Here is a 24262-nt window from a genome sequence, read left to right as displayed (position 1 = left end):
ACCGCCAGGCCTTTTCAGTGGACAGAACTACAGATTCAGTGGATAGACTATATATATAGTACACACACATACACACACTAAAATAATTCAGGAGTACCTAGTGATACTTTCAATTCAAATTAAAGACTCAAGAACTTTTACTTAATCTCTTCTCTGGCTCCTTTCTTCCATACTGAGAATCTTAGTTTTTAAGGACACAGGAGATGATAGAATTAGAATATTCCATAATTATTCATTTCTTTTATCTCATACACAAAGCACTCTCAGAATAACAATATTAATACTACCACCAATATGATTACTGAAAACATTAAAAAAGTATTTTGCAAATGCACTTGCCATTCTCCACCTCATTAAACAACTTTGTAGTGAATCTACATTGTCAGGGCATATAGTCATGATATGCTATACTCTTTTTTCTTCTTAGCCCCTATGTAGTTTTAGTTCTACAAGTAATCTTATAATATTCACCTTCAGTCCTTAAGTCACTCTACTCATTTTGGTTGCCTGAAGTTGGTTTTCTACTAGATTCCCCAGGAAGAGCCCTTGGGAACAGTATTCTCTGAGATCTTACATGTTAAGTCTGTGCCCTTTATACTTATTAAGTCTTTTGCTAGGTTCACACTTTACTTTCTTGAGTCTCTTAAATATGTTACTTCATTCATAAAGTATTTGAAAAGTCTAATGATAATCTAATCTTCCCTTCTAAGTCATGTGTTGTGTGTGTATTTTTTTAGATGCCCAAAGTATTTTTTTCTTTAAAGTTCAGTCATTTTATTAGAATGTCTTGGTGCTGGTCATTTGGGGACTATATTCTCAGCTTTGAAGTATGATCTTTGAATGTGCAGCTTCAAATTTTTCTTTATTTCAGAAAAATTTTCTTCAATGGTTTTTAGTGTTTGTTCTGTTCCCTTGTTTTTGTTTTCTTCTTCAGGGACTCTATCTACCTATCTATCTATCTATCTATCTATCTATCTATCTATCTATCTAACTGTCTATCTATCTATATTTTAGTCTTCTTTGCCTATTTTCAGTATTGGTCATTGTCTTTCAAATCCTTTTTACCTTTCTTCATTTCTTTTTGATTTAAAATTTTTTCTTTTCCGTTTTATTTATTTAAGGCATTATCTATTGTGTTTATTTGCTGTTGTGTACTTTCTAGTTTGGTCTTCATTTCTAAAATGATTTTTTTCTTTCATTTCTAATTCTCTCCTGAGACCTGTCGCCTCATTTCTGAGTTTTTCTTTTTTTTTTTATTATATGAAACATATATTGTTATTTATCAACATTTTAAAAAGGACATGATATAGAGCAAGTATTGTTTTCCAAACTTATTTGAGCACACAGTTATACTAATATATCACAAATAAATGGTTCTATAGGAGGAATAAATGAGAGCTCATGTGCAAGAACTAGGGAAAGGTATTAAAGAGAGACGTATTTTCAAGAGTGTGACCATCAGTAGCTTCAACTAATCATGTCTTAAACTTGACCAGTTGATTGGAATCCCCTGGCTTAGATAATAACTGATTTTTCTCTTGAGTCCAGTATAGGGAGCCCCTGAGCAGATGCCAACGTATCTTAGGAATATACAGTTTGGTGCTGAAAACAAGATACACATACATTTGAAAAAAAATAAATATATCATCTGAATGGGATGGGGACTAAGTTTGGAAAGAATTTCTCAGGGAGACCTGATTTGTGCATTTGGCTAGGAACAATTGGCCAAGAGGGTAGGGACATCATAGGATACATAAAATGGCCTTGGAAGCAAGGAATGGTGGGATTTAAAAAAAGCATACTGGCTTGCTTAAAGTGGGGGCACTAAAGTAAAGACATTTTAAGATTGAAGGAAGATCAAATTTTAGATTTGATAGGAAAGGCACTAGGACCACTGTCAATTTTTTAGTATGCTGGGTGAGGCAAGAGATTCAGGTCAAAAGATTTCAACGGGGACTTCCCTGGTGGCACAGTGGTTAAGAATCCACCTGCCAATGCAGGGCACATGGATTCGAGCCCTGGTCTGGGAAGATCCCACATGCTGCAGAGCAACTAAGCCTGTGTGCCACGACTACTGAGCCTATGCTCTAGAGCCCGCGAGCCACAACTACTGAGCCCACGTGCCACAACTACTGAAGCCCGCGTGCCTACAGCCTGTGCTCCACAGCAAGAGAAGCCGCAATGAGAAGCCCACGCACCAGAACGAAGACACAACGCAGCCAATAATAAATAAATAAATTTATTTTTTTAAAAAAGGAAGATTTGAACGTTATTTGCCTGAGATAGTGCTGAGTTTTTCTCTTTTCTTTTTTTTTAACATCTTTTTTAAAAATAAATTTATTTATTTATTTGTTTGTTTATTTATTTATTTATGGCTGTGTTGGGCCTTCGTTTCTGTGCGAGGGCTTTCTCCAGTTGCGGCGAGCAGGGGCCACTCTTCATCGCCGTGCACGGGCCTCTCGCTATCGCGGCCTCTCTTGTTGCGGAGCACAGGCTCCAGACGTGCAGGCTCAGTAGTTGTGGCTCACGGGCTTAGTTGCTCCGCGGCATGTGGGATCTTCCCAGACCAGGGCTCGAACCCGTGTCCCCTGCATTGGCAGGCAGATTCTTAACCACTGTGCCACCAGGGAAGCCCTTTTTTTTTTTTTAATTAATTAATTAATTTATGGCTGAGTTGGGTCTTTGTTGCTGCATGCGGGCTTTCTCTAGCTGTGGCAAGCGGGGGCCACTCTTCGTTGCGGTGCACAGGTTTCTCATTGTGGTGGCTTCTCCTGATGCGGAGCACGGGCTCTAGGCACACAGGCTTCAGCAGTTGCGGCACGTGGGCTCAGCAGTTGTGGCTCGCAGGCTCTAGAGCACAGGCTCAATAGTTGTGGCGCATGGGCTTAGTTGCTCCGTGGCACGTGGGATCTTCCCGGACCAGGACTCAAACCCGTGTCCCCTGCATTGGCAGGCAGACAGACTCCCAACCACTGCACCACCAGGGAAGCCCTTTTTTTTTAACATCTTTATTGGAGTATAATTGCTTTACAATGGTGTGTTAGTTTCTGCTTTATAACAAAGTGAATCAGCTATACATATGCATATATCCCCATATCTCCTCCCTCTTGCGTCTCCCTCCCACCCTCCCTATCCCACCCCTCTAGGTGGTCACAAAGCACTGAGCTGATCTCCCTGTGCTATGCAGCTGCTTCCCACTAGCTATTGGTTTTACATTTGGTAGTGTATATATGTCCATGCCAGTCTCTCACTTCATCCCAGCTTACCCTTCTCCCTCCCCGTGTCCTCAAGTACATTCTCTATGTCTGCGTCTTTATTCCTGTCCTGCTCCTAAGTTCTTCAAGTGCTGAGTTTTTCTAATTGGGATTTATGGTGTTCATTCATATATCATTTTCTTAGTGTCTTTTAGTTTGTTTTCAAATAGTAGGTTGCAGTTTTGATCTGTTTTCTGGCACATCTTTGTGATGTGCTTTCACTGACTATATTAATGTTATTCTTACAATTTTTTAATAATAACTTTATATGGGATTTGACCTTGATACTTTCCCATTGCTCAAAATTAGTTTTCTTGAAATTAAAGAATGAGTCAGGGTTCAGAAAAGCTTTTATAACATCACAGAGCTCCTTCTTCTGTTATTTTGTCTGGCTTGCTTCCTGGGATTTCCTGGCTCTGTTCCCCTCCTCTACGTTGGTATCCATCTTCTCTTTCTTTGTCTCTGTTGTCCCTATCCTACTATACTTGGATTCCATTCCCAGCAATTTCTCCTCAGGGCTTACTAGAAGGAAGCCCTGATGGGCTGGTTTTGACAGTTCATAGGCGCCAGACCTGCTCCAGCCCCTTAGTCCTTCTCACTGCGGGCCCCTTGCACTCACCTGCTATTTTAGACCACAGATCCCTCCTAAGTTTCATTTACTATTCTCAATTGGCCTCTCTTGATTCCAGTAAGCACCTCTTGACTCTTTTGGGGTTCTCCTGTTCTTATTCTCTTAGATACTATCCCTTTGGTTCCTTCTTTCTCCTTGCACAGATGCTAAACCCATTTAGGTCTGGTGACTATTGGTGGTTTGTCCCCACTTGCTTGTAATTTGGGGTTGTGGAGATAACTTGTCACCAAATTTTGTTGTAAATGTTGTCCATGTTTTTAAAAATTTGACTCTCCAGTTGTTGGGTCAGCTTTTACGTGGAGATCTGAAGAGACTGAAAAACTGTGTGCCATCATAACTATCATCTTCTCAGAATCCCCTCACTTTTATCCTTTGATGTCTGTAGGATTTGTAGTGACATCTTCTCTTTCATTCCTGATATGTATAATTTGTGCTGCTCCACTTTATTTTTTTTTTAAAGGCTACCATTATTATTTTTTTTAATAAATTTATTTATTTTATTTTATTTTTTGGCTGCGTTGGGTCTCCGTTGCTGCGCACGGGCTTTCTCCAGTTGCGGTGAGCGGGGGCTACTCTTTGTTGCAGTTCATGGGCTTCTCATTGCGGTGGCTTCTCTTGTTGTGGAGCATGGGCTCTAGGCATGCCAGCTCAGTAGTTGTGGCGCATGGGCTTAGTTGCTCTGCAGCATGTGGGATCTTCCCGGACCAGGGCTCAAACTTGTGTCCCCTGCATTGGCAGGCGAATTCTTAACCACTGCGCCACCAGGGAAGCCCCATTTTTTTTTCAAAATTTATATTTATATTTATTTTTGGCCGCACGGCATGTGGGATCTTATTTCCCCAACCAGGGACTGAACCCGTGCCTCCTGTAGTGCAAGCACAGAGCCCTAACCACTAGACTGCCAGGGGATTCCCCTGCTCCATTTTATTCTTGATTAATAGACTCTTGCTCAGAGTTTATCCATTTTGTTAATCTTTTTAAAGAACCAAATTTTGGCCTTATTAATTTTCTCTATTGTTTGTTTTCTATTTCATCAAATTTTACTCTAATCTTTATTATTTTTTTATCTTCTACTTTAATTTGCTCATCTTTCTCTAGCTTCTTGGGTGGAAACTTAGATCATTGATTTTAAGCCTCTATTTTTTTAATAATATAAGCTGTAAATTTCTCTCTAAGCACTGCTTTACCTACATCTCATACATTTTTTTATGTTGTATTTTATTATTCAGTTAAATATGTTTTATGATTTCCTTTGCTATTTCTTCTTTGGCCCATAAGTTAATTAGGAGTATATTGCTTAACTACCAAATATTTGGGGCTTTATAGAGAGCTTATTTTTATTGATCTCTAATTTAATTCCAGGTAATATACTCTGTATGAATTCAATTTTTTAAAATTATTGAGATTTGCTTTATGGCCCAGAAGATGGCTTATCTAGATGAATGTTCCATGTCCCCTTGAAAATAACATGCATTCTGCAGTTGTTAGGTATAATGTTTTATAAGTGTCAATTAGGTTAAGGTGGTTGATACTATTGGTCAAGTCTTCTATCTCCTTGGTGAATTTTTATCCACTTGGTCTATCAATAGATGAAACAAATAGAAAATAAATAGCAAATGGCAGTCTTAAGTCCAAACTTATCAATAATTACATTAAATGTAAGTGCACTAAGTACTGCAATTAAAAAACAGAGGCTGTCAAATCTGAATAAAAAAGCAAGATCCAACTGTTGCTCTCCACAAGAGATGTACTTAAATACAAAGATAAAAATAAGTTGAAAGTAAAAGTTTGGGAAAAATAAAGCATGCAAAGACTGGTCCAAGGAATTTGGAAATTAATATCAGGCAAAATAAACTTCAAGACAAGGAGTATTACCAGAGAAAAAGAGGGACATTTTATAATGATAAAAAGATCAATACATGATGACTTAAAATTTTCAAATGTGTATGGGAATTCGCTGGTGGTCCAGTGGTTAGGACTCTACACTTCCACTGCCCAGGGCCCGGGTTTGATCCCTGGTCAGGGAACTAAGATCTTGCAAGCCGCCTGGTGTGGCAAAAAAAGAAAAAAATTAAAATGCGTATGTACCTAATAAAATGAGCTTTCAAATTACATGAAGAAAAAATTGGCAGAACTAAAGGGAAAAAAACCAAGCCCACAATCATAGTTGGAGATTTTAACACTCTTCCTTACTGATGATAGAACAAGTATTGTACTACTTCACATAAAATACAGGAATCTTGCAACAGTATAGTTCCATTTTCCCCCTCTGGCCCAATCCTTTGAGCTACTGTTGTCAGCTGTACTATACCTATATATGTCATAAACCCCAGAATATAGTTTATAATGTTTGTTTTTAATTTATTTATTATATTTTAATTTATTTTTGGCTGTGTTGGGTCTTTGTTGCTGTGCGTGGGTTTTCTCTAGTTGTGGTGAGTGGGGGGCTACTCTTTGTTGCGGTGCGTGGGCTTATTGTGCTGGCTTCTCTCGTTGCGGAGCACGGGCTCTAGGTGTGTGGACTTCAGTAGTTGTGGCTCGCGGGCTCTAGAGCACAGGCTCAGTAGTTGTGGCGCATGGGCTTAGTTGCTCCGTGGCATGTGGGATCTTCCTGGACCAGGGCTTGAGCTCGTGTCCCCTGCGTTGGCAGGCGGATTCTTAACCACTGCGCCACCAGGGAAGCCCTATAATGTTTGTTTTAACATTTTAAGCCAGACTTTTATAATAACCAACAGTATTAGTTTCCTATGGCCACTGTAACAAATGACCAAATTTAATGGTGTAAAACAACACAAATTTGTTACCAAACTTAGTGGCGTAAAACAACACAAACTTATTACCTTACAGTTTTGGAAGTCAGAGGTCTGAAATGGGTCTCATTAGGCTAACGTCAAGGTGCCAGAAGGGTTGCATTCTTTTCTGGAGGCTCTAGGGCAGAATCTGTTCCCTTGCATTTTCCAGCTTCTAGAGGCCATCTGCTCTCTGACACTGACTCTTCTGCCTCCTTCTTCCACTTATAAGGACATCTGTGACTACATTGGGTCACATAATCCAGGATAATCTCTCCATCTCAAGGTCAGCTGATCAGCAACCTTAATTCCATCTTCAATCTTAATTCTCCTTTGTAACCTATCATATTCATAGATTCTGGAGTTTAGGTCAGGGATGTCTTTAATGGGTCATTATTCCTCCTACAATACTGACATATTTATTATTTTTGATGATCTCCCTTCCTGTGGATTATTTGGTGTCATTTTCCTTTAGTCTGAAGAACTTTCCTTAGCATTTCTTGTAGTACAGATCTGGTGGTGATGATTTTCTGTTTTTATTGATCTGAAATTGTCTTTATTTTGCTTTTTTTTAAATTAAAATAAACTTTATTGAGATATAATTTGCATATAAGTAAATGAAACCATTTTAAGTTAGTTTGATGAGTTTTGAAAATGTATACACTCATGTAATCATCATTACAATCAATACATAGAATATTTTCATCACCTCAAAAATTTATCTCATGACCCTTTGCAGTCAGTCTCTCTACTGCCCTGGCTGCAAGCAACCATAGATCTGCTTTGTGTCAATGAAGATTAGTATTTTGTTTTAGAATTTCATATAAGTAGGATAATACAACATGTACTTTTTTTATGTGTGGCTTTTTTTGTTCAGCATCATGTTTTTGAGGTTCATATATATTTTATGGATCAGAAGTTTGTTACTGGGACTTCCCTGGTGGCGCAGTGGTTAAGACCCCACACTCCCAATGCAGGGGGCCCAGGTTCAATCCCTGGTACGGGAACTAGATCCCACATGCATGCCACAACTAAGAGTTTGCACGCCACAACTAAGAAGCTGGCAAGCTGCAACTAAGGAGCCTGTGAGCCGCAACTAAGGAGCCCGCCTGCTGCAACTAAGACCTGACACAGCCAAATAAATAAATAAAGATAAAAAAAAAAAACTTAAAAAAAAAGTTTGTTACTTGTAATTGCTGAGTAGTATTCCACTGTATGAATATACCACAATTTGTTAATCCATTCACCTATTGATGTACATTTGTGTTGTTTTCAGTTTGGGGCTCTTATGAATTAAGATTCTGTGAACATTCATGTACAGGCTATTTTGTAAACATTTGTTTCTCAAATAAAAGCTCTTTTGGATAAATATAGGAGTGGGATGGATGGGTCATGTGGTAAGTATAATTTTATAAGAAACTACCAACACTTTTCTGAAAATGCTTATACCATTTTACACTCCAACCAGCAATGTATATATGAGTGCCAGTTGCTCTACATCCTCACCAACACTTAACATATTGTCTGTCTTTTTAATTTTAGCTATTTTAGTAGCTATATAGTGGTATTTCGTTTGCATACATTTTCTTTATGTCTTTGAAACTTAATAACAGCTGAATTAAATTAACATCTGAGTCATCTTGGGGATTTTGTTGACTGACTTATAACATTTCCTGTTTCTTCACTTGCCCAATATTTTTGTTAGATACTGGACATTAAGAATGATATGTCCCAGGATTCTAGATTCTGTTATGTTCCTTTGAAGAATGGTTTTTGTTCTTGCAGGAAGCTACCTTGGTTAGACTTCAACTCCAAATCCTCTCTCTAGCAGGCAAAAGCTGATATCCTTACCCAGTTCTTTCACCTTCTAGCTGCTGCTTTTTTTTTTTTTTTTTTTAAACTGGGCTGCCTGGTGTTAACCCTATGCATGTGTAGGTTAGCAGTCAAACAAGGATTGGGGGGGATTATTTTATGCAAATGTTGGGGATCCACCCCTGCTATTCTCTGCTTTCCAGGATTTCTCCTCTAACTCTGGTTGTTCTGCCAGCCCCAAACTCTAATCTCTAACACCTCAAGGCAGTAAAGCTGTGTCTTTTCCCCACCAGAGCTGCTTGCAGGTTGGGGAATGCTCTCAGCAAAACGCCACAGATTCACAAATCTCACCAGTTGCAGTTGTTTTCCAAGGTTACTTACCTCCAGTTTTGCTTACTTTTGGTCACTCTCCAGTGCCTTCAAATAATTTAAAAAAAATTTTTCCCCAAATTTTGTAATTGTTATTCATGAAAGGTTAGTCTGACTGAACTTACCTGCCATCACTGGAAACCAGAACCAGAAATACTTCATTTGGCTGTGGCAAAGCAAAAATCTACGTTTTCCAAGTGCCTGAAACCTTCTTTACCTGCTCAGGGAGCCTCTTCTCCTTTACGAACCTTTGACTCCACATTGAGCACCCCTGGGCCCCCCTGAGCTACTACAGCACCCCCTTTTTCACAAGTAGTGGAACTCCCTGTTTTTCAATGGGCACAAGGCCATCTGGAATAAAGACTATATTTCCCAGCTTCTGCATTTATATGTGGCTGAGGTAATGTAATATAGGTTTTTCAGGTTGAGTTCTTCGGAGTCAGAAGCTGAGAAGGAATTTGGGGTGCTAAATACTCATTACAAATGAACAGCTATGAGAAGAAGGGTGCAGAAACAGGACTGGGCAGAGAAAGAAGTCAAACTGTGAAGCCACAGGCAACTCATTGGGGAGCTCTGTATCACTTACTGCCTGTCAGAGTGTACCTTGTTGGGCCCAAATTGTTGGGCCTTTATAGTCCGACTCTCTCAGTCACCTGATGCAAGCTACTATGGGATAGTATGACCCCAAGTAAAGTGGATCTGTGCAGCATGAAGGACCCAACTTTCAGAGGCTGTTTGATAATAACCACATTCTCTACAGATGAGCAGTGCATTAGGGTTCTCCAAAGAAACAGAACCAATAGAATATCTATATCTAGATATATATATTCATATACCTATCTCTATATCTATATCTATTTATCTATCTATCTATCTATCTATCTATCTATCTATCTATCTATCTATCTATAGAGAGAGATTTATTATAAGGAATTGGCTCACACTATTATGGAGGCTGACAAGTCCCAAGATCTGCAAGGCAAATTGACAAGCTGGAGACCCAGGAGAGCCAATGATGTAGTTCCAATCTGAAGGCTGGCAGGCTCAAGACCCAGGAAGATCTGATGTTTCAGTTTAAGTCTGAAGGCAGGAAAAAACAGATGTCCCAGTTTGAAGGCAGTCAGGCAGAATGAATTCTCTCTTAGTCAGGGGAGGGTCAGCCTTTTGGGTCTAATCAGGCTTTCAACTGATTGGATGAGGCCCTCCCACATTAGGGAGGGCAATCTGCTTTATTCAATCAACTGATTCAAATGTTAATCACCTCCAAAACACCCTCACAGATACATTCAGAATGTTTGACCAAATATCGGGGCACCATGTGGTCTAGTCAAGTTGATACATAAAATTAGCCATCACAGGCAGCAAGTCATTTCTTACATCATCCCTGTGTCTACCTTGATGGGCAACATCCAGAAAGTTTTCTTAAAGGGTGGAAAGTCCAATTCTTTGTCCTTTCCTCTTTCCCGCTGGTTTAAATGCAGGCAGAATATCTGGAAATTTAGCAGGAAATTTTGACTGTGAGGTGGAAGTCACATGCTGAAGATGGGGAAGAAAAAAGAAGCTGACAACTTTGTAAAACCCACACTACCAGCCTTGAATTGCCTGTCTCTGGCCTTTTCTGCGAAGGAGAAATAAACTTATCTTTTGTAAGGTATTGTTATTTTGGATTTTCTACAATTTACAGCCAAACCTAATTGTAATTAATATAGCTCCTTTCTCCCTGAAGGACTAGAGTTTATTTATAAATTCATAAATAAGGTAGGTTATAATATTCATGAAGATAGAGACTATATCTTATTCAACACTCTTTCCCCAGTGCCTGACATCAGAGTGCCTGGCACATGATAATGGTAGTGACCACATCTGGCACTTTTATATGTATCAGGCATTGTCCTAAGTGTTTTATATACATAATATGTAATTATGAGTCATAGGTATGAGGTGGCTATTATTACTCCATTACTATGTTCATTTAGGTTCAGAGAGGTTAAGGAACATAATATATGCCAAGGTTATAAAGGTAATAAGTGGACAGCTGAGATTTGAACCCAGGCAGTCTAGCTTTTTTTTTTTCTTTTGTGCCCGCGCCATGTGGCATGTGGCATGAGAGATCTTAGTTCCCTGACCAGGGATTGAACCCACACCCCCTGCATTGGGAGTGCGGAGTCTTAACCACTGGATCGGCAGGGAATTCCCCAGGCAATCTAGCTCTTAACTACTACTCCATCCCGCTTCTCATAGATGCCTGTTTAGTGAGTAGGTATTCAATAAATACTTGTGAAATGAATGGAAAACCCCAGGCTTCCACACCTGTGGCCTGAAGGGAGCTGAAGCCGTATGTGGGGCTAAAGTGTGTGCAGGCCCAATCATTTCTAGTATCTGGGGCTGCCTAGAGGGGTCTCAGCAGCTGGGCTGCCCCTGGTCTGTGGTGGCACATGTCACTGAGTGAAAGACGTGCACTGGTCTCTCTCTGAGCTTCAATTTCTTCAATTATAAAATAAGGATAGGGCTTCTCTGGTGGTGCAGTGGTTAAGAATCTGCTTGCCAATGCTGGGGATGCGGGTTCCAGCCCTGGTCCAGGAAGATCCCACATGCCACAGAGCAAATAAGCCTGTGCGCCACAACTACTAAGCCTGCGCTCTAGAGCCCCTGAGCCACAACTACTGAAGCCTGTGTGCCTACAGCTGGTGCTCCGCAACAAGAGAAGCCACCGCAATGAGAAGCCCGCGCACTGCAACAAAGAGTAGCCCCCGCTTGCCCCAACTAAAGTAGCCCCCAACTAAAGACCGCGTGCAGCAACGAAGATCCAATGCAGCCAAAAATAATAAATAAATAAATTTAAATAAATAAAATAAGGATAACAATACCTACCAACAGGGTTTTTGTAAGAATTAAATAATATGTAGGAAGTGCTTGGGAAAGTGCCAGGCATATGGTAAATGCTGACTAAAAGTCAGCTAAGAGTATTATCATGATTTTAATGTAATTGTGGTTATTAGTTCATCTTTTTGTTTTTAAAAATGGCTTTATTGGGATATAATTCATATACCATACAATTCACTTGTTTAAAGTGTACAAGTCAATGGTTTTTAGTACATTCACAGAGTTGGGCAACCATCATCACAATCAATCTCAGAGCATCTTCATCACCTGAACATGAAACCCAGTACTCATAAGCAGTCCTACTCTTCCCTGCCTCCCTCCTATCCCCAGGCAACCACTAATCTACTTTCTGTCTCTATAGATTTGCCTATTCTGATTATTTCATGTAAAGGGAAATCATAAAATGTGTGCCTTTTGTTTCTGGCTTCCTTCACTTAGCGTAATGTTTTCAAGGTTCATCCATGTTGTAATGTGCATCAGTACTTCATTCCTTTTTACTGCTGAATACTATTCCATAGTATTTTATTTATCCACTCATCAGTTGATGGACATTTGGCATAAGTTCAGCTTTTATCCTCACAATAGCCCTGTGAAGCTGGCTGCTCAGGAATTACCATTATTTCCATCTTATAGATGAGGAAGTTGAGACCCAGAAAGAGAAAATGATGTGCTCAAGGTCACACATCAAGTTAGAGGCAGTCTTCTGACTACTGGTCAGTTTCCAGTGGCCCACAGATGCAATGATGAAGTACAGGCTTGTGGCTTATGTATGTATATGGATGTACCAGGCTTTTGAGAGGGGAAGGAGAGAGATCATGGTCCAGCAGTTCTGGCCTGGCTCCAGTCCGCAGCTCAGCTCAGCTGGCTCCGGTCCGTCAGCTCAGGGTCCACCAGCTCAGCTCCTGGGAGGCAGGAGCCTCCATCAGGCTTCCTTTCTGTGTCTAGGGCAGATAAGAAGCCCTTTAAGAATCCAGATTTTGGGACTTACCTGGTGGCGCAGTGGTTAAGATTCTGCCCTCCCAATGCAGGGGGCCCAGGTTCGATCCCTGCTCTATGAACTAGATCCCACATGCATGCTGCAACTAAGAGTTTGCATGCCACAACTAAGGAGCCCGCCTGCCGCAACTAAGGAGCCCATCTCCAGCAACTAAGACCTGGTGCAACCAAATAAATAAATTAATAATAATAATAATTTAAAAAAAAAAGAATCCAGATTTCACTTGGCTGTCTCATTGCCAGATTTTACCTCCTGGGGCCCCTACTGGAGGTCAGCCACACAAGATAAGAGAATGGGGATAGAATATGGAGGATGCAAAGCAGGCTGAGACCCTTAGCTCAATAGGAAGGCTTTCCGCAGTGTGACCTTTCCCTACTCTTCAGTCTCCTGCTCTCACCAAGGCCATGCATCCCAGCTTTCAGTTTCATACACCTGCTCTAATACACACTGATCCTTCTCTCTGAGATTCTGCTCTCTGCCAGTTGTATTAATTAATTATTCCTCCTTTTATTTTTTACAACCTAGCTCAAACGTCATTTAAAGGTAATAATAATAGGAACTTCTGCTACTGGGAATATGGGAGTAGATGTATTTTTCCCTATTCCTCCCACTAAGTACAACTAAAAATCCTGGACTTTATATATAAAACAAAAATAAGAAGACTCTGAAAGATAGAGAGAGGAGAGACTGGCTAGGAATCTTGGGATTCCTAGGAATTCCTGAGGAATGACATGGTGGTGAGTTCCCTGAGTTTTCTTAGAGCTGAAGAAACTGGCAACCAGAAATGCCAATGAGTACAGACCAAAAGAGCCCCATAAAAGCCTGTTTTCTCTAGCCAAAGGACCAAGAAAAAGAGGCAGCTCAGCAAGGAGAAAATCGTCTAGACAATAAGTGCCCTGGCCTAGCTAAACAACACAGAAAAAAACTGTAGTACTACCTTACCCATGTCAGCAAAGGCCAAGTGTGCAGCCTAGATTTCCTGTTTTTGGGGGTACCCCAACATCCCCACTTGGGAGGTGTCAGAAAAGGTCAAGCAGGGTGCTGCACTCACATTTCTGCCCAGCAGTAAGGAGAAGTCCCCCTCCTCAGGTATCAATGGAAGCTGTGTAAGGAACCTGGACTTCTAGGACTTCTACCTATACCTGGCAGTAACTTGGCACAGCCCTCACTTCTCTTGCCTGAACAGTGTCCAAAAAAAAAAAAAGCCAGCTAAAACAGAAGGTTTAAATAAGATCTAGAGTCTCATAACATTCAGGAAAATATCCAGGTTACAAAAAACAAAAAAGACACTTGCCATACTTTCTATTTTTCGAGAGAAAAGGAAATCCAACAGATGCCGATACCACAATAACAGAGATATTAGAATTATCTGGCAAAGATTTTAAAGCAGCCATAATAAAAGTTCTGTGAGCCATTACAAACATGCTTGAAATAAATGCAAAAGAATAGAAAGTCTCAGCATGGAAACAGAAAGTCCAGTGAAGACATAGAAGATATAAAGAACCAATTCTAAGTTTGGGACTAAAAATACAGTAACTTTTGATTTAAAAAACTCAATGGATGGTATCAACGGAAGAATGGACAGAGCGGACATAGGAAAGTATCTGTGAACACAAAGGTACAACAACAGAAATTCTCCAGTCTGAACAGGGAGAGAAAAAAAAGGCTCAAGGACTGGTGGGACTAGAGCAAAAGATATGACATTCATGTCAGAGTCCCAGAAGGACAGGAGAAAGAGGGAGGGGGTGAAAAGGTACTGGGAGAAACAGTAGCTGAAAATCTCCAAAATTTGTCACGAAACATAAACCTACAAATTCAAGAAACTGAGCAAACTCCAAATACGATAAACCCAAAGAAATCCATATCAAGACACATCATAAACTTCTGACAATGACAAAGAAAACATCTTAAAAGCAGCCAGACCAAAAAAAGAAAAAAAACACCTTACCTATAGGTGAAAAATAATTAGAATGACAACGATTTCTCATCAGAACCATGGAGGTCAGAAGGAAGTAGCACAATATTTTTCAAGTGCTGTCAATCCAGAATCCTATACCCAGTAAAAACGTCATTCTTGAATGAAGGGGACATTGAGACATTCTCAGATAATGGAAAACTAAGAAAATTTATCACCAGCAGACATACCTAAACAAATAGCTAAAGGAAGTTCTCTAAGCAGAAAGAAAACAATATAAAAGAAGGAACCCTAGAACATCAGGAAAGGAGAAAGAATACAGTAAGAAAAAATATGGGTAAACACAACAGGATTTCATTCTCCTCTTAAGTTTTCTAAATTATGATAATTGAAGCAAAAATTACAACACTTTCTGATATTGTCCTAAGTGTTTGTAGAGGAAATATTTAAGGCAATTATAATAAATGGGGGAGAGTCAAAGGGGGTAAGGACAGTTAAAGATTCTATACTTGAACTAGTAAAATGATGACACCAGTAGACTGGGACAAATTATGGATAAAATGTAATACCTAGAGCAACTACTAAAAAAAAGCTATACAAAGACATACATTCAAAAGCACTATAGGACTTCCCAGGTGGCACAGTGGTTAAGAATCCACCTGCCAATGCAGGGGACACGAATTTGATCCCTGGTCTGGGAAGATCCCACATGCTGCAGAGCAACTAAGTCCGTGCACCACAACTACTGAGCCTGCACTCTAGAGCCCACATGCCACAACTACTGAAGCCCGCACACCTAGAGCCTGTGCTCTGTAACAAGAGAAGCCACCTCAATGAGAAGCCTGTGCACCGCAACAAAGAGTAGCCCCCACTTGCCACAACTAGACAAAGCCTGCGCGCAGCAACGAAGACCCAACACAGGCAAAAATAAAAATAAATACATTTATACAAAAGCACTATAAATAAATCAAAATGAAATGCTAAAAATGTTCCCATAGGGAGCAAGTAATGCAGGCAAAAGGAAACAGAGAAATGAAAAACAGAGAACAAACAGAAAGCAAAACAAAACAAAATGGCAGACTTAAGCATTAAGCCCTAACATAGCCACAATTATAGTTGGAGACCTCAGTATCCTTCTCACAGCAATTAAAAGAACAACTCGACACACAACCAGCAAAAATATAGACATCTACAATAACACCATCAACTAACAAATCTAATGAATATTACATAACACTCCACCAAACAACAGCAGAATACACATTCTTTTTGAGTGCTCACTGAACATATACCAAGATAGAGCATATCCTCAATAACAAAACAAATCTCAACAACAACCAAAAAGAGTTGAAATCATATAGAGTGTGTTCTCTAGCCACAATGGAATCACTACACATCAATAACAGAAAGATAACAAGAAAATTTCTTAATACTTGGAACTAAAGAATACACTTCTAAATAATCCATTGGTCAAAGAGGAAGTTTCAAGGGAAAAAATACATTGAACTGGATGAAAATGAAAATACAACAAAATTTGTGGGACACAGCTACAGCAGTGTGGAGAGGAAAATTTGTAGCATATGTTAAAAAAGAGGAAAAATGTCAAATCAATAATGTAATCTCCTACCTCAAGAATCTAGAAAAAGAAGAGCAAAATAAACCCAAAGCAAGCAAAAGGAAGGGAAAAATGAAGACAAGAGCAGAAATCAATGAAATTGAAAATTGATTAACAGGTCTCAGTTGATCACTGACTGAATGATGATATAGAGAAGTTAATGCCACTGAAAGAAAAGTTTAATGTTACTACTCACAGTTCCCCTACAGAGGGGAGGCATAGCACACTATGCAAGACCATGGGGGAAGCACCAGTATTGGTCAGGAGGCAGAAAGGAGTGAGGGGCACAATCTTTATTGGGGTTTCCACAGGAAAGACACAGCAGGGCAGGAAAACAGTTTAGGATTGGCTAATTTGAATAATTCTAGTGGGCTTTGGTCTGTTCCTGGTCATCTGGTACTTGGCCCTGGGTGATTTAGGGCAGGGAAAATATTGGCTTGGAGTATGAGGGTTAAATAAAGGAAGTGGTTGGCATATAGACTTGGGATTGGTTGAACGGTCTGTAATATGATTTTCACATGCCTGCAAAAGCTAGGTTGCAAGGGAGATGTAAACAACTTTAATCATTAGTTTGTCCCTGTGATTAATGGGTGCCAAATAGACAAATGTAAAATCTAAGAAAACATAGTAAGAACAAAAGCAGAAAAGCAATAGAGAAAATCAGTGAAACAAAGAGCTGATTGTTTGAAAAGATCAATCTGATAAATCTCTCATAAGACTGCCAAGAAAAAAGAGAGAAGACACAAATTACTATGGATGAAATAAGGAATATCACTACAGATGCTCAGACATCAAAAAAATAGTAGGGGAACACTATAAGCTCTACACACATAAATTTAACAACTGGAACAAAATGGACCAATTCCTCAAAAAAATACAAACTACCACAACTTATCCAATATGAAATAGATAATTTGAATAGTTCTATAACTATTAAGGAAATTGAATTCCTACTTTCAAATCCCATAAAAGAAATCTCCAGGCATAGATGATTTCACTAGAGAATTCCACCAAACATTTAAAGAAAAATTAATACTAATTCTACACAATAGCTTCTAGAAAATAGAAGAGAAGGAAACACTTCCTAATTCATTTTATGAAGTTAGTATTACCCTGATACCAAAACCAGACAAAACAGTACAAAAAAAAGAAACTATAGATTAATATCCCTCATGAATGTAGATTCAAAAATTCTTAACAAAATATTAGCAGATAGAATTCAACTATCTATAAAAAGAACCATATACTATAACCATCCAGGGTTTATTTCAGGGATGCAAAGCCAGTTCAATATTCAAATATCAATTAATGTAATCCACCATATTAGCAGGCTAAAGAAGCAAAGTCACATGATCTTATCAATTGATACAGAAAAAGCTTTTGACAAAATTCAACAGCTATTCATGATAAAACTTCCCAGAAAAATGGGAATAGAGGGGAACTCCTCAATTTGTTAATGAACATCAACAAAAAACCTACTGCTAATGTTACACATAATGGTGAAAGACAATGTTTTCCCCTATGATTGGAATAAGACAGGATGTCTTCTTTTGTCACTCTTATTCAACATAGTGCGGGAAGTTCTAGCCAGTGCAATAAGGCAAGAAAAGTAAATAAAAGGCATACACACTAGAAAGAGAAATAAAAGTGTCCCTAAATGCAGATGACGTGATTGTTTACGGAGAAAATCCCAAGGAATCTACCAAAAAGCCTCTTAGAACTAATAAGTGAGTTCATCAAGGTCACAGAATACAAAATAAACATACAAAAATCAATTGCATTTCAATATACTAGCAATGAACACAAGGAAAACAAAAATAAAAATACAATACCATTAACAATCACTCAAAAAAAAAAAACTTAGGTGTAAATCTGAAAAAGCATGTACTGTACAGGATTTGTATACTGAAAACTACCCAATGCTGGTGAATGAAATAAAACAAAATCTAAATAAATGGAGAGACATACTGTGTTCACAGACTGGTAGATTCAACACAGTAAACATGTCAATTCTTTCCAAATTGATAAACAGGTTTAATGAAATTCCTATCAAAATCACAGCAAGAGTTTTTTGTAAACATAGATAAGATTATTCTCAAATTTATACAGAAAGGCAAAGGAACTAGAATAGCTAAAACAAATTTGAAAAAGAAAATAAAGTGGGAGGGATCAGTCTACCCAATTTCAAGACAAATACCTACAGTTATCAAGACTGTGTAGGGGCTTCCCTGGTGGCACAGTGGTTAAGAATCCACCTGCCAATGCAGGGGACACAGGTTCAAGCCCTGGTCCAGGAAGATCCCACATGCTGCGGAGCAACTAAGCCTGTGTGCCATAACTACTGAGCCTGTGCTCTAGAGCCCGCGAGCCACAACTACTGAGCCTGTGTGCCGTAACTACTGAAGCCCATGTGCCTAGAGCCCGTGCTCCGCAACAAGAGAAGCCACTGCAATGAGAAGCCCGCACACCACAACGAAGAGTAGTCCCCGCTCACCACAACTAGAGAAAGCCCACATGCAGCAAGGAAGACCCAACACAGCCATAAATAAATACATAAAGAAAATAAATTTATAAAAAAAAAAAAAAGACTGTGTAGTACTGGTAGAGGAATAGACACATAGATCAATGAAACAGAATAGAGATCCCAGAAATGTACCCACAAATATGCCCAATTGATTTTTGACAGAGGTACAAGAGCAATTCAATGAAGGAGAGATAGCCTTTTCAACAAATGGCTGTTGAAATAAACGTCTAGGCCCAAATGGAGCCACTCCTGCTCGTGGTGACACAGAAATTTAGATAACCATCATGTCCCCGTAGATGTTCCACTTCAACAGAAACACACTACATCATCAGCCAATCCCCAAATGTCAAGCCAGCTCTGGGCTCTATACTTATTTCCTGTTCCTTCTCACCCCAAATGGGGTTGACTATGTGGCCCCAGTCAATCAGATATTTTCTATTTTTCTCTTCCTGTTCATTATTCTTTATCTTATAAAAGCTTCCTGTCTTTTGCTCCATTTAGCAGTTTTCTGAATGGCTACTGTCTGCTTCATGAAGTGTTAAGTTTGTATCACCTAAATTATCTTCTTTAATCGTTTTTTAACATGGTGCTAGAGCAATTGAACATCGATAGGCAAAGCAATGAGTCTCTACCTAAATATAACACATTATACAAAAATTAACTCAAAATGGATCACATATTTGAATACAAAACATAAAACTTAAAACTTTTATGAAAAAACATAGGAGAAAATCTTTGGGATCTAGGGTTAGGTCAAGTGTTCTTATTTTTTTTATTTTAAACCTTTTTTTTTTTTTTTTTTTTGGCCACGCCACGCACCTTGCAGGATCTTAGTTCCCTGACCAGGCATGGAACCCGGGTCCCTGCAGTGAGAGCACTAAGTCCTAACCACTGGACCATCAGGGAACTCCCAGGTCAAGTGTTCTTAAAGTTGACACCAAAATCATGATCCATAAAAAGGAAAAACTGGGGACTTCCCTGGTGGCACAGTGGTCAAGAATCAGCCTGCCAACGCAGGGGATACAGGTTCGATCCCTGGTCCAGGAAGATCCCACATGCCGCAGAGCAACTAAGCCCGTGGGCCACAACTACTGAGCCTGCACGTCACAACTACTGAAGCCCGTGCACCCTAGAGCCCGTGTGCTGCAACAAGAGAAGCCACCGCAATGAAAAGCCCGCACACCAAAACGAAGAGTAGCCCCCACTCGCCGCAACTAGAGACTGCCCATACGCCGCAACTAGAGAATGCCCACGCGCAGCAACAAAGACACAGCGCGGCCAAAAAAAAAAAAAAAAAAGTTCAATGTCATTAGCAACTAGAGGAATGCAAGTTAAAATCACAACAATATATCACTTGACACTTACCAGAACAGCTAAAGTAAAAAATAGTGACAACACCAAATTTGTGAGGATGCGGAAAAACTGGATCACTCAAACATTGTTGGTGGGAATGCAAAATGATACAGCCACTCTGGAAAACAATTTGTGAGTTTTTTTAAAAAAAACTAAACATACAAATACTCTATAGCCTAGCAGTTGCACTCCTGGGCATTTATCCCAGAGAATAGACTTATGTTTACACAAAAATCTGCAAATGAATGCTTGTAGCAGTTCATAATAGCCAACACTGGAAACAACCTAGATGTCCTTCAACCTGTGACTAGCTAAATAAACTGAGGTACATCCACACCACAGAATACCATTTAGCAATATTAAGAAACATATTGATATACATACGCTCAACAATCTAGATGAATCTCTGGAGAATCATGCTGAGTGAAAAAAGCCAATTTTAGAAAGTTACTGTTATATGATTCCATTTATATAACATTCTTGAAATGACAAAGCTATAGAAATGGAGAATAGATTACTAGTTACCAGGGATTAAGGAAGGGGTAGAAGTGAGAGGGGGAAGGAAATGCGTGTGGCTATGAAAGGGCAACATGAGGGATTCTCAGGAGGTGATGGAAATGTTCAGTATCTTGACTGCATTTTTGTCAATAACCTGGTCTTGATGTCATACTATAGTTCCGCAAAATGTTACCATTAGGGGAAAAGGAGTAAAGGGTAAAGGGTACATGGGATCTCTCTGTATTATTTCTTACAATTGCATGTGAATCTGCAATTATCTTAAAAATTTAATAATATAATTAAAAAATCAGTAAGAAATTATCCCCTGCCCCACCCCAGGCAAATAGTAATAGTTTATCAGAGGCAGATTTACCATAAAGCTAAAAGTAAGCTTCAGGGCCGACCTGCACAGACCCTGGGGGTCCCAGAAGTTACTGGGGATTTGTAATCAGTGTTCTAATTGGGGAGAAGCCAGATTGCAACAGGAAGACTTTCTGATAAATTGCCTAGAGGTTTCAGAATAAAGGGACCTAAATTTCCAAGATTCTGTAATTTAAAAAATCTCATTCTAAATAAATATTAATGTGTACCTAATTTTAATGTGTACCTAATTTTAGAAGGTCTCAATAAGTACTTACAAAAGCTTCAGTCCCCACAAAACTTGGCTCAGCCCCTCCTTACCATACCATGGTGACTAAGAACAGGGACTCTAAATTCAGATCCTGGGTATTCTCACTAGGTGTGTGACCTTAGATTAGTGTCTCTGAGCATTTCTTCATCTGTAAAATAGGGATGATAAATGGAATATTGCCTGCCATATCAGTAAACAAAGGGTGTCACAGTCATCAGCGATTGCAGCCATGCAGCCAACAACGAAGGGGGTGAGCCCTGAGGGAACTCAGGAAGGAAACAAAGAATACCTGCCATCTAGCAGCCTTCAGACTGCAGCCCCTCCCTAAGGTGAGCCCTGAGGAAACTTAGGATGTGAAAGCACAGGATACTGGACCCAGATAGCTAAGGTGCATATCAAAGGAATGATTTCATTGAGCCCAGAATCTTACATCTTCCCATATATAGAAAAGTGCTAAATTCCTTAACTTGCGATTTCTGGTTTTCTTTTATTAGTAGTAATCTTTTGATGTTCCAGACTACCTGCCCTTTGTTGCAAAACTCCTATGCATCCTAGCTCCCCCCTCGCCTCCTCAGAGCAGTTCTCTCAGGGTTACTTGAGATGCTGCCTCCTGGGCTTGAAGTCCTAAAAATTCCCGCCAAATAAAACATAACTCTCAACTTTTTGGTTGTGAATGATTTTTAGCCCACAGGGACAATGATAAACTTACCTTACTGTTGTGAGCATTAAATGAATTATTATAACTAAGAAGCTTAGAAGTGCCTGGCAGTAAACGCTATGTGTATACCCTTACTATTATTAGTGAGCACCTGGGTTGTGCCTGGCATTATACTGAGAATTTTAAGCACATTAATTTAATTCTCAGAATAGCCAAAGTACTAACATAATGTACATTTTCGGTATGAAGTAATTGACGTTTTGAGAGACTGAGTCTACAGGTAGACTGAGTGTATAGGATTAGGCCTGACTCCAAAACCACACTACCACCAACACGGTTTTCCCTAGGAAAGGAAGGTAGCTTCCTACAAGACACCCCCAGACCTTAAATTCACGTCCCCTGGGGGCTTTCACTGCCTTAGCCGACCACGTAGTAGGGAGTCCAGGCGGAAAAACTCCCTCCACCCGCGGCGGGGGAGGTGGGAAGAAGAGGGCCGGGAGGAGCGACATCTGACTCCAACCTCGACCTCCTCTCCAGGTCCGGCACAAACACACACACAGACACACACACACACACACGCACGCACACGTGCCTCCTTTCTCAGCCTTCCGCACACAGGGGCAGGTCCTCCGCTGCCCCGTCGGAGGTAAACTGTCACTTCAGCTGCCGTCCGGGAAGCTCACCGGTCTCCCGCAAACGGCAGTGGACCGGAGCCGGAGTCCAGCCCGCGGGTGCAAAAACCCTGCGGGCGCGGCCGCCCCGCCCACTTCGCCCAACGGCTCCCGCCACTGCAGGCCCCGCCCTACCTCTTAAGTCCCTCCTCCTCGCTCGTCCGTTTAGCCTACCCAGCTCCAGAGTCCAGGCCTCTCAGCGACCACAGCGCTAGGCCTGCCCCCGTCCTTGGGTCGCGAGCGCCGAAGTCATCGAACGCAGCCAATGGATGGTGCGGTGGCGGCACCGCGGGAGGTTCGATTGACCGGGCCTGGCGGGTTCCGGGAGTCCTGGCGGCTGTTAACGCGCGCTTTGGGAAGAGGAAGGTTGAGGCGGAGTGCTTGGGCTGAGGGTCAGCCTTGCCGCTCTTTCCAGCCTCGCCTGGGATAACCCTCCCAAGGCCGGGTCTTCTACTTGTCCTGCCTGGACCCCTGCTCGGCCTCCCTCAGTCCGGCATCCGCACTCCTTCTCCGGACTCGCCCTCCCCAGGCCTCGAATTTTCACCGTAGCCTCTCTCCTGGCCTGTGATTACCCTTTCCCTCCCGCAGCTACCCTCTGCCTTCACGTCCACCTGGGACCATTATCTCGACTCCACTCTACTCAGTCTGGCAGCCTACCTTGCCTCTTTGCCCCATCCCAGACCTCTACTCATTTCTGCTTGGGTATTTCCTTTTTTGCCTTCTCTTCCGCCTTGGCTGCCTCGGCTAACTGGAGACCGACACTTTCACAGTTTGGGCCCAAACCTCAGCCCCTGGCTGTATTCCCTCCATCCATGCTCCCTCTTTAATTAGCCCATGCTCTCAGTAATGTAGCAGCCCGCTCTTTACCAGGCTGGTTCTGCGTTCTCAGCTGTTGGGTGCCTTTGACCTTTGGCTGATGGGTACTTGACATTTTATGTTCCTGGGCCCAGAATGGTAAATATGGGCCTAGGGGAGGCTGTGGCTAGCCCTATGGCGGTGTCTAATGGGCTCACTTTCCGTCCTCTCCTTACAGAGGAGGAGCTTAGCTCCCAGTCAGCTGGCCAAGAGAAAACCGGAAGGCGGACCCTGTGATGAGGAGGACTGGCGGCCTGGAGCAGTGGTGAGCCCTCTGCCCTCAAGGGGATAGGGGAGGTGGGGGTGCAGGCTGTTGAGGCAGAAAGGAACCCTAGACCTGGTTTCTGGGGTTACTTGGAGTGAACCCCGTCACCTCCAGAAGCCTCTTTCAGTAAACTTCAGTGAGTGCTTACTATGTGTCAGGCATTGAACCACATAAATAAAATCTTTGTCCTCAAGGTGCTCATGAGAAGCTAATATGCCTCAATTTTCCTGGTTAGGAAGGGGCATTCCAAAGCAAAGAGCTGATTGGGTTGGGCCCTTTGGCTCCCTTGGAAAAAAAAGGGGGGGTCCCCGACAGCAACTAGCAGCCCGCTCTTTTGCTCTTTGTCACCTGCCCAATGTCACAGAACAGTAGAGTGTACTGGGCCTACCTTAGAGTCTGAGCTCACTTGGGCCTAGATTGGAGGGGTAATGCCCCTCCAGTCCCTGCAAATACTCAAGGGCACTATGTTCGACTTTGGACTGGGCTCTGCCTTGGAGGTTTTCTGGGGCTGGCTGTGGGCAGGACCTATGTAACCAAAATCA

General features: G+C 41.0%; 1 protein-coding gene and 1 long non-coding RNA gene across 4 annotated transcripts in view; one reads left to right on the top strand and one right to left on the bottom strand.

Annotated features, from left to right (window-relative positions):
• The window catches only part of LOC309657423, a 28210-nt gene extending 5368 nt beyond the window's left edge, over positions 1–22842 (bottom strand). The window contains exon 1 of the long non-coding RNA XR_014261808.1: positions 22736–22842. This is a non-coding gene — a long non-coding RNA (uncharacterized lncRNA). The remainder of the gene's footprint in view (positions 1–22735) is intronic.
• An 86-nt stretch (positions 22843–22928) lies between these two features.
• The window catches only part of RAD54L (RAD54 like), a 31952-nt gene continuing 30618 nt past the window's right edge, over positions 22929–24262 (top strand). The window contains exons 1-2 of one of the 3 annotated variants that reach the window (XM_082454453.1): positions 22929–23554; positions 23634–23720. In XM_082454453.1, the coding sequence (XP_082310579.1) occupies positions 23552–23554; positions 23634–23720 (90 nt within the window). In that variant the 5' untranslated portion in view covers positions 22929–23551. The remainder of the gene's footprint in view (positions 23555–23633; positions 23721–24262) is intronic. The other 2 variants (XM_082454454.1, XM_082454456.1) reach the window with 2 other exon arrangements.

Source organism: Balaenoptera physalus (assembly GCF_965194825.1).
Source record: "Balaenoptera physalus genome assembly, chromosome: 1".
In the NCBI taxonomy this organism is placed as follows: Eukaryota; Metazoa; Chordata; class Mammalia; order Artiodactyla; family Balaenopteridae; genus Balaenoptera; species Balaenoptera physalus.
Note: the sequence above shows the minus strand (reverse complement) of the source record. Positions and strands in the feature narration are given on the sequence as shown.